At 42.6% G+C, this 10,972-nt stretch overlaps 1 protein-coding gene across 3 annotated transcripts in view; it reads left to right on the forward strand.

The window, feature by feature from the left end:
• The window catches only part of LOC120515622 (protein Jumonji-like), a 269,278-nt gene that overhangs the window by 218,704 nt on the left and 39,602 nt on the right, over window positions 1-10,972 (forward strand). For 2 of the 3 annotated variants that reach the window (XM_039736756.1, XM_039736754.1), the window contains one exon: window positions 1,726-2,779. In XM_039736756.1, the coding sequence (XP_039592690.1) occupies window positions 1,726-2,779 (1,054 nt within the window). The remainder of the gene's footprint in view (window positions 1-1,725; window positions 2,780-10,972) is intronic. The other variant, XM_039736757.1, reaches the window with a different exon arrangement.

The raw sequence follows: 10,972 nt of genomic DNA on the forward strand, positions 1-10,972 counted from the left end.
TGCCAATTACTCTTCCCTCAAAGCTGCATGGTGCCACCTTCCACCAGTCCCTCTAATTTTGTAATTAACTCTTTATTGGTTGTAAATTAGTGCTTGTAATTCTAGCCTTCCTTGAATATTTGTATGCGGTGAAGGGCCATAAGCAGCCTGGGTCTGAGATACAAATGTAGGAAGGAACTCCCAACACTTCATAGGTTAATCGTTTGTGTGTTTATAGGGTTTTCTGTCACCTTAACAGTACAGCGGTGGGCTTTGGGAAGATACTGGAATGTACTGAAAGAGCTGCTCTCAGACTGGCTGTGGTGCATGTAATCTAATATAAAGTTAGTTGCCATATACAGACCGTGCGCTTTGTTGACACTGGAAGCAAATGTTTGCTGTGGTACACGGTAATTATATGATCATGAGCAAACACTGAGTCGTACTTGTAATACTATAAATATATATATATATATATATATATATAGTGGGGGTGGCGCAGTGGGTAGCACTCTTCATCTCTCAGTTAGGAAACCTGGGTTCACAGGGGCAAGACCCCTGGCGCCTTCAGCACAAAACCCCCAGTTGCAGCCAGAATATTAGTGAAATCTGTAAATGTACAAAAGAAAAATGATTATTTATTGGAGTCAAAATCCCAAAATTCTATAAATATGTAAAAGAAAAATTAATTATTATTTAACGGATTAAAACTCATGAAATGAGAATAAAATATTTACTCTCTTACCAATTGGAGTATTTCTGTTAAACTGAAGTCCACTATGCTCGATGAGTATTTATAAGAGACTGTTCAAGGACAGGAATGTTTTTGTCAGTCAAAAACTGCTTTATGGAAAAAGCTTTGTGCGCGGGAGTGTTGTCCTGTCTTGTCTTGCTCTTCGATTTTTTTTCAGCCAACCTTGTTGCAGTAACTCGTGTAGCGATGGTTGTGCAAATACTGAGTGGGCTATTCACAGGATATACCTAGCCGGTCGGCGGTTTGAGAGGACGTATAGGAGGGGGTATAGTTCTATGATTCATGTCCGCCTAACCTCCAGATGGTTTTCCAGGAAAGCCCCAAGCCCGGTCCAGTAATTTTTGTGTCTCAATATATACTGTATGTTACTTACCCCATGTAGTTAGTAGTGATGGCTGAGAAAATTGAGCCTTTTCAGTTTAAACAAAATAAGATTCAGAGGTGAAATGATTGAAATGCTCAAAATTATGAAGTAAATTAGTCCAGGGGATCAAGACTATGTCTTAAAGATGAGTTCCTTAAGAACACGGGGACACAGTTGGAAACGTGAGCGTAAATTTTCACACACAGAAAACTCGTAGAATAAGTGACCAATTAGTTATGGTGGAGGACAGTAGGAGTTTAGGGACCTTCAAAATTCAAACTGATGTTGCTTTGGAAGAACTGGCAAGCTTTGTTGGGCTCAATGGCCGGTTCTCATCTGGATTGGTCAAATATGGTAGCCATGACCTTAGTTTGACAAGGCACTCACTCTTACTAAAAGGGCTAAAAATAATTAGATTTTGAAAATGGATGGGTAATGGAATATTTCTCAGCCAATTTATTTAGATTGCTTGTAACAGGCCCTCAAATCCTAATTCCATAATTTTACATACTTAAGATTTCTTTGCCTTTATAATATAGCATTTAATTCAGAAATCTTAACATTTTTGATCTATGAAAATAGCACTATTGATTCTAATTGTTATTTTTTTTTTTTTAAACCTGATCAGGTTTCTAAAGTGAATGGATTCACCAGAGCCTCATCCTTAGGCGCTCATCCACCCAGTGCCAAAAAGACGAGAGACTTCCGACCTTCGCCGTCCAAAACTGTGAAGAACACAGCCTCCATGACAAAGGGGCACGTCACTGACACCAAAGCAAAGCGAGGGCTGAGCAAGGAAACCAAACTCAACCACAGTAAATCCACAGTGGTTCACCACAATAACCAACATAATAACCACCACCATCATGTCAACTCAGGAAAAGCAGAAAGTAGCAATGCAAAAACCCGCAAACAGGTGCTATTATCCAGTGGAGTACACAAACCAGCAAGTGGGAGCTACATGCGTCTCAATGGACGTCTCAGTGGGAGACTGTGTGTGAAGGAAGATGGGAGGTGGGGGCGTGAAGGTTTGCGCAACTCCAAGAGGCGGCTGGAAGCTACAAGCCTTGGCCGGACAAGGTTTCAGCCTAATACCAAGAAGGCTAGACTAAACGTGTGCTCACCTGAAACACGCAGCAAAAAAGCCCGTCGAGAAAAAACTGTATTAAATGGCCAACTAAAAACCCAGCAAGTTACCAAGCAAAACTCTGAGAGGCCGAAAAGAGGCTTGGCAACAAGACAGACTGCAGCCAAACAAGCACACCACAAAGCCGAGAGCATACAGAGTGAGAACCATTCTACCTCAGCAAGAGAATCGTCGTCCTCACCGCACAAGCCATCTGAGCCCAAAGCGGAAAAGGAGAAGGGAAGCAATGCCAAGTCAGGTTGGTCTAAGATAACCGAGGTGCCCGTCTACAGACCGAATCACAAGGAGTTCCAGGACCCTCTGACTTACGTTGAGTCAATTCAAGAGCAGGCAGAACCCTATGGCCTATGCAGGGTGATTCCACCATCTGACTGGCGGCCTGAATGCAAACTCAGTGATGAGATGCGCTTTGTCACCCAAGTGCAACATATACATAAACTGGGCAGACGCTGGGGGCCCAATGTGCAACGATTAGCATGCATTAAAAAGCACCTCAAATCTCAGGGCATTACAATGGAAGAACCTCCCTTAATAGGTAAGATGCCATTTGCTGCTCTTTTTGGATTTAACATGACCCATATTTCCCTTACTCGAGTATGTCGGAATATAACGAGAAAGCTTCAAAATTTGATTGATTAATTATAATTTGAATGTTAATATCATATAGGGAGAGAGGTCTCTAGCAGAAATGCTCACTTCAGTTTTTGTAATCCATCTAATTTAATTTTCTAGTTTCCTTTCTTTACCAACATTTTTATCTATTTTTAAATTTTACTGGTCTATAATCAGAATCACTATTGCTGGCTCAGCCATACAGTGAGAAGCACAAATACTGGGACAGTGAGGTAACACGAGGTCATTTGTGTTGTATATTCATAAAATGTGTATCCTGGATGAAAAGGTGAATATGAGAGTAAAGGACGGATCGTCTGGCTACTGTTTTACGTTCATTATAACTGTAGTACTGTTGTGGATGTGATGAGAAGTCAGGCAAATTGACGCCTTTTCTGGCTCACTAAAAAGATTACAATATGCGAGCTTTTAAGGCAACTCGGGCCCCTTCTTCAGGCAATCCGACAAAAGGTGGCATTTTGAATAAATTCTCAATAAATTCTGTATAATTGTAACAAACTACCGTATATTGGTAAAAAAAAAAAAAAAGGCTTTTATTGTGTTTAGTCCCCCTATGCCAGCTGAGGAGTAATGGGTCAAGTGAATCTAAAGGTGTTTTCACACCGAGTTTGATTTTTCTGAAATCTGGAGCGATGTACCCCCATAGTCTGGTGCATTTAGGTAAATATGAACACGTCGATTGTATTCCAAAGGAACTGGAATGAAACTCTTTCAAAACCGTGCTCTTGGTGTAGTACCAAGCAAACCCTGAAGCAGTTCACGTGAGGTGCGACTGTGATCTAACTTCAGGAAATAATGTGCGTTACGGGACACGTTTCAGCCATGATTAGGTTAGCAGCCGTACCAGCTGCACTTCAGAACATCTAACCCAGCTGACGTTAAGTATGTATAGGCCCGGCCAGTACATGGGCTACCATCTAGGAGAAGCTCAGGTTGCTACTGGAAAAGGTGTTGGTAAGGTCAGCAGGGGGCTCTCACCCTGTGGTCTGAATGTGGATCCTAGTGTCCCAGTGCAGTGATGGATCTGCTCTGCTGTTTAATAATAATAAAAATAAAAAGGTGCCATCCTCCAAAATGGCTGTCCTGACTCTCTGTGGTCATAAAATTACCCTTTCAGAAAGAGTAGATTGGATCCCAGTATCCTGCCTAAATTGACCACCTTAATCTGGTCCATTCTGTCTTTATCATCCCCTTTCTTTAAATTGACTCTTTCTGACCCCTTCACAACCTAATAGCTAATGTATGATGAGTGTACTTTCACAGAATCGGCTGCTGACACATCACCTAGGAGGTGGTTCAGGTGGCCACACACAGTCTAGAAGAGCGCTATATAAATGTATCAATCATTAATATAAAAATGAATACACTCAAGTTCACACACAGAGCACCTCGCACAGTTACCGGTCAGACAGGTCAGTCCTATCACCTGATTCAGAATTCTAAAAGTGAACATAATTAACAAATATTTAAAGACCTAATGATTAAAAGACAAATGATTAGAGAGAAACTAAGCAGTGGTCCTGTTCATGTCGTAGGTTACTGGACAGTCATTTCACAACGTTGTACTGTGAAATGATATGAGCCTGTGTGTTCACGGTCTAAACTAAATGAAAGCACATCACTGTGTGCGTAGATGAAACACATTTGAAGTAATGCATCTTTTTCGTGTACTTTCAGTAATCCAAACACATACTTAACTTCAGATGAGGTGGTGCACACACACTTCATGATTTTTCCCAGGCAAAAATGGTTTCTGCCCAATGAAGAAGTCCTGCAATGTACCCCCAGTGACTCCACTTGAAGGTTTGCTATATGAGGCTCAACCGAACTAACTGGAGATTGAAACAAAGTAACCAGTCGTCTCCTGATCTGGCACATGCAGACAAACGCTCAAGTGTGAACGTACCTTGAAGCAAAACCAAGTTTTGGTTGCTTACCCCTTAAACATAACTGTCCCATGTCTGCGGCCCATTGACGTCAAGAGACTCCTTTACGGGGCGGCCTTTTTTAGTTAGTACTGGTTTTGGAGCTTTACTTTCCTAATCAGTAGGTGACCTGCACATTCAATTGGGGCATAAATCAGTATGGTGACCCGTGTTCTTTTTGATGAACTCCTTGGTCAGGCGGACAGCATGTTCTGTGTCATTGTCTTACCGTGTGATGAACTTCCATCCAGTGAGCTTGGAGGCATTGGTTTGGATCTGAGTAGGTAAGAATTGATCCTGCTTCTGTCATCATTATCATCATCATTTATTTACATCCTCAGTAAAGACCAGCACAGCCATCTCCAGGAATCTGCCGTACATGTTGCCTTCCCCTTGCTTTACTGATGAACTGCTATGCTTAGGATCGTTTGCAATCCCTCTCTTTGTCCACACTTTCTCCATCCCTTCCCTCTTTATCTTCTCTTTCCATAAAACTGCGTTCCAGACTTTTCTGGCTCATTTTGTACTCCTTTTTACATTGCAGTCTAACCTTTCTGTTCTTGGGGCTGATGGGAGGTGTGTGTCTTGTTGTGTAGTTTCTGCATTTCTTTGCTGGCATTTTTCTGTGCGTGGTGAATACTGACACTTGAACTCCTTCACACTGTATATAGTCATGGCCGAAATTATCGGCACCCCTGGAATTTTCCCAGAAAATGCACCATTTCTCCAAGAAAATTGTTGCAATTACAGGTGTTTTGGTATACACGTTTATTTCCTTTATGTGCATTGGAACAACACAAAAAACAGACAAAAAAAGCCAAATCTGACATCATTTCACACAAAACTCAAAAACTGGGCTGGACAAAATTATTGGCACCCTCAACTTAATATTTGGTTGCACGCCCTTTGGAAAAAATAAGTGAATTCAAGCGCTTCCTATAACCATCACCAAGCTTGTTACACCTCTCAACTGGAATTTCTGACCACTCTTCTTTTGCAAACTGCTCAAGGTCTCTCAGATTTGAAGGGCGCCTTCTCCCAACAGCAGATATGAGATCTCTCCATAAGTGTTCAATCGGATTTAGAGATGCAATCATTGCTGGCCAATTCAGAACTCTCCAGCGCTTTGTCTTCAACCATTTCTGGGTGCTTTTAGAGGTATGTTTGGGGTGATTGTCCTGCTGGAACACCCATGACCTCTGACGCAGACTTTGGTAGTCTTCAGATTTCATGATGACTCCACCATGTTTGACTGTAGGTACTGTGTTGTTCTTTTCTTCGTAGGCCTCATTCCATTTTCTGTAAACAGTAGAATGAGGAGCTTTACCAAAAAGCCCTACCTTGGTCTCATCTGGTTTTTTATGTTTCTGTGTCAGCAGTGGGGTCCTCCTGGCTCTCCTGCCATAGCATTTCATTTTGTTCAGATGTCGACGGATAGTTCGAGCTGACACTGTTGCACCCTGAGTCTGCAGAACAGCTTGAATATGTTTTGAAGTTGATTGGGCTGTTTATCCACCATTCAGACTATCCTTCATTGCAGTCTTATCAATTTTTCTCTTCCGTCCACGTCCAGGGAGATTAGCTACAGTGCCATGTGTTGTGAACTTCTTGATTATGTTGTGCACAGCGTACAAAGGAACATGAAGATCTCTGGAGATGGACTTATAGCCTTGAGATCATTGATATTTGCCCACAGTTTATGTTCTCAAGTCCTCAGACAGTCCTCTGCTCTTCTTTCTGTTCTCCATGCTTAGTGTGGCCCACTCAGACACACAACAGAAAGGTTGAGTCAACGTTTCTCCATTTTAACTGACTTCAGGTGTGATTGCTGTATTGCCAGCACCTGTTTCTTGCCACAGGTGAGTTCAAACGAGCATCATATGCTTGAAATTAAAACGATTTACCCACAGTTTTGAAAAGGTGCCAATAATTTTGTCCAGCCCATTTTTGGAGTTCTGTGTGACATGATGTCAGATTTGGCTTTTTTTCTGTTTTTTTGTGTTGTTCCAATGCACATAAAGGAAATAAACACGTGTATACCAAAACATTTGGAATTGCAACAATTTTCTAGGAGAAATGGTACATTTTCTGGGAAAATTCCAGGGGTGCCGATAATTTTGGCCATGACTGTATTGTCTTTTATTTCTTTGGTTGTTATTTTTTGGTTATTCTTCGCAACTTTAACAGTACAGACCTGCCCTGCTCTTCCTGCTTATTGCAGATTGCTTGCTCCACCATTTGTGTTCTGCGTGGTTGACTGTGTGGTTGACCCTGTTCTTTACCAATAGTTCTGATAGCTATTTACTTTAATTGCGTTTTCAAACTTTGCTTTTGCTTTTCTGTTATGGTCTCTTCTCTAGTTTTCATCTTGTTTTGTACTTTTCATGCCAACATCGGACACCAAATGCAGACTCCAGTGAGCTCTTGAATGTGTTGCTTGAGCAGTTAGATGCACCAGTCAGTCATTTGGCCCGATACTTCTGGGGAACGAAACACAACAAATGGCATTTTTTCCAATATGGTTTATGTTCTGTGTAAAAACATGGACCAGAAATAAAAGTTGACAATTCTGTACTTTAGTCTCATGTTCATCTTTTCACAACCGATATGAGTATTGTTTGAATATATGATCAGAATAACACATTACTTTATTGGCCTGTCATTTTTGCTTCTCACTGTGCATCTGCCATGGTATTCATTCGTTCCTCAAACTGGAAAGATCCAAGCTGGTATTCGTGGTTTCATAATCTGTGAAGACAGATTTCAGTTTTCATTAATTTGACGCCTCCCCTTAAGACATCTGACTATCACACCTCAGATCTTGGATGGTGTCCTCTGCTCCATTGGATTGGCACCTTTTGTGGCATTAACCACAAAGAGTTTTGTCCAACGCGTATTCTTTTAGTGGATCACTTGCACAGAGGTCACATTCACACTTTGATTAACTTGGACCATAACAGCTTCTTCCAAAGCAGCCATTGGTCTCCAGGGTGTTGTCTGTTCCATCTCTTCTTCCATTGCTAAAGAGAACTAGCTGATTTGAGCATGGTCTTGATGGTGCATTAATTACTCTCAAAATTGAAATGTGCAAAATCCCAGCCACAGATAACTATATTTTTCATACTTTGTTTTAACACAAAGTTGATCAGAAGTTTTTTTTGCTTCCAGGCCTAACTCAGGATATGTGCAGTAAATGCCAGCCTGCCAGCCGTATCTTCCGTCTTTGATTGTGTGGCGTAAGAAAGTTATGATAAGACAAGTTTCATAGTTTTGACTTTATTATTTGGAAACATGCATTGTTGAATGAATGTATAGTTGAATTTATGGGGGGGGAGGTGGCATATTCCTTAAGGGACTTACAGTTCTGGACAACAGAAGAGATCTAAAATAAATCAAGGGGTATCTGTGGGTCCTCGGTGCAGCCCTCCTTGTCATTTTTGTAAAGCAGTTGTCACCGTGCCTGATGCAGCCACTTCAAGGCTGCAGATGTTCCAGGTTCATGAAGTATGCGGTCCATGTTTCAGGGTTATGTATACAGTGCCTGTTCCTATGTAAAAAGTATTCACCCCAAGACTCATCAATGTCAAATCGAAAACGGATTTCTGCGACGTGGTGAAAATTACGGACAAATGTAAAACACTAAATTGTTGGATAACCTTCTAATATGACATCCCTAAATCATCATGGTCTAGAGTTTCAGCTGATTGTGTATGGAAGGACCAACTTGTTGTGAGTTAGTATGGTGGCCTAACCTACACAATGAACACAAAAGCACATACCGAGCAACTCTATGAAAAGGAGACGGAGACGAGAAGAGAATTGTGAAGGGAATGACCGAGCTGTAAATCTGCTGAGAACAGGTCAGCCAGAAAAACTGAATGAGATGAGTGAGGGAGGCCAGCATGAGACCTCCGAGACCTGTGAAGGAGCCCCAAGCTAAAGTAGATCAGTGCAGAGACACCTCAGCAGAAGGGTCTGTAGTCTAATGAGACTAAACTGAGCTTTTTAGCCATCAGACTTAAATGCCATGTTTGAACTCTGCATATTATCAAGAACACACAAGTCTCCACCATGAAGCATAATAATAATAATTCATGACATTTATATAGCGCCTTTCAAGGCACTCCAAGGCCTCCCCTTTACACAGTGAGTTGGGAGCCACTTCAAGCACCACTAATAGGCAGCGCCCACCTGCATGATGTGACGGCAGCCATTTTGCACCAGTAGGCTGACCACACATTAGCTGTTAGGTGGTGAAGGGATGAGAAATAGCTAGCCAATCAGAGACAGGGGATGATTAGGTAGCCTGACTGGCCAGACTGTGGTGGGCAGTGTAGCCAGGACATCGGGATACCCCCTACTCTTTATGAAGGATGCCCAGGGCTCTTTAATGACCACAGAGTCAGGACCTCGGTTTTACAGCTCATCCAAAGAATGGTGCCATTTTTACAGCACGCTGTCCCTGTCACTGCACTGGGATCCTAATTCAGACCACAGGGCAGCCATCCCCTGCTAGCCTCCCCAGTGCCTCTTCCAGGAGCAACCCAAGCTTTTCCCTGGTTGGTCTCCCATCTAAGTACTGGGCGGACTGGAACATGGTTAGTTTCAAGTGGATGACCTGATGTGAAGTGCATGTGGTATGGCTGCTGGTCTCAGCAATGGTGGCAGCATCAGGTTGTGTGGATGCTTCTCTGCAGCCGGACCTGGAAGGCTTGTGAGGGTCAAATGAGTGCCACAAAATCCTGGGAAAAGCTGATGCAGTCTTTCCAAAAAACCTGTAGCTTAGGAGAAGCTAGTGATCCCATGCAGAAAGCCAGAGGTTTTTAGAATGGCCGAAAAACAACGGTGTGAAAGTCCTGGAGGGGCCGAGTCAGAGTCCAGATCTCAGTTCAGTGTGCGAGTGGACTTGACAGAGGCTGCTCACTCCCAGTCACGATGACGCCTGACATAAAGAGGGGGAAATGGCAGAGATGATAGAGGGAGGCCTGTGGACACAAACTCAGGGCTGTCATGGCTGCTAAATCTACTGAATACGTACACAATCAGTTATTTAGTGTTTTCTATTTGACATTAAAGAGTCTTTTTCTATTGTTCAGTGTCAAAGTAATTCAGTGTTGCATAATTTAAAAAAAATTGTGAAAACCTCTGGGCGGTTGGGGTGAATACTTTTAATAGGCACTGTGTAATCAAAAAAAAAAGAAAGATTTTTGGCATAATTTTATTATTCTTTCTTGTACTGTCTTTCATGAGATGAGGATATGTGATTTGTTCTAAGCTCACAGTAAATTGCGTAGATGGCGTTTTCATGCAAACAGCAGCGATTGCAAAGGGTGCGCCATGGTGCTAGTCTGAAGCACGGCAGGATTGAATATCACACTTAATCAGGAAATCAAACACCTTTCTGCTCGTCTTTAGCACAGCATTGCATTGAGCCTGAAATTGTTAGGAATCGCACATACCTGGGATGTGAAAAGTAACCTAATGAAGGGCCCATATTTTCATTCACTCTCGAAGTACATTCTCAGAGCTAGCTGATGGTAAGGTAACCGCTCTCCTGAAAGTGACATATTGCTGTGTACCGCACACGTGTTAGAACTTGACACAGATGCTACCCTCTCCAACTGCCAGCATAGAGAAAGGAGACCCCCTGCCCCCCAACTCCAGTTTTGGCCATTTGGTGCAGTTACTGTAAGATGTTATGTCAAGGTCTGCTGGCCCTTGGTGAGTAGACAGAAGACATCAAAAAAGGTTACAGGCGGCCACCTGTATATTATATACCCTGGCTGCAAAATGGGTTTGTTTCAGATGAGTTGTGCTCAGGTTCAAGTCCAGAACAGAACTCATTGAGAGGTGTAAAGATGGCGGCTTTAGAGGCTGAGGCCAGAAGTGACATCATCATTGGTGCCAGAATCAGAATTGATGTCATCATTGGTGCCGGAACCATGAGGGATTTCCAATGGATGGTCTGTAGAGGATCAAGAGAGAGAAAGTCAGTGCACCCTGCCACCCACTTATTATTCAGGCCCTTTAGCTGCCTGCATAAAGCAAAAAGAGGTGAGAGTGTCATGAAGCAGATGGCAGCTCACTGCCAGGGTGCTGTGGTGTGGTGTGGTGTGGTGTCAGGCCTGGCTGTTCTTCCATGGCTGCTCTTTTCTTCTCTGCTGACTTGA

Source organism: Polypterus senegalus, chromosome 15 (assembly GCF_016835505.1).
Source record: "Polypterus senegalus isolate Bchr_013 chromosome 15, ASM1683550v1, whole genome shotgun sequence".
Lineage (NCBI taxonomy): Eukaryota > Metazoa > Chordata > Cladistia > Polypteriformes > Polypteridae > Polypterus > Polypterus senegalus.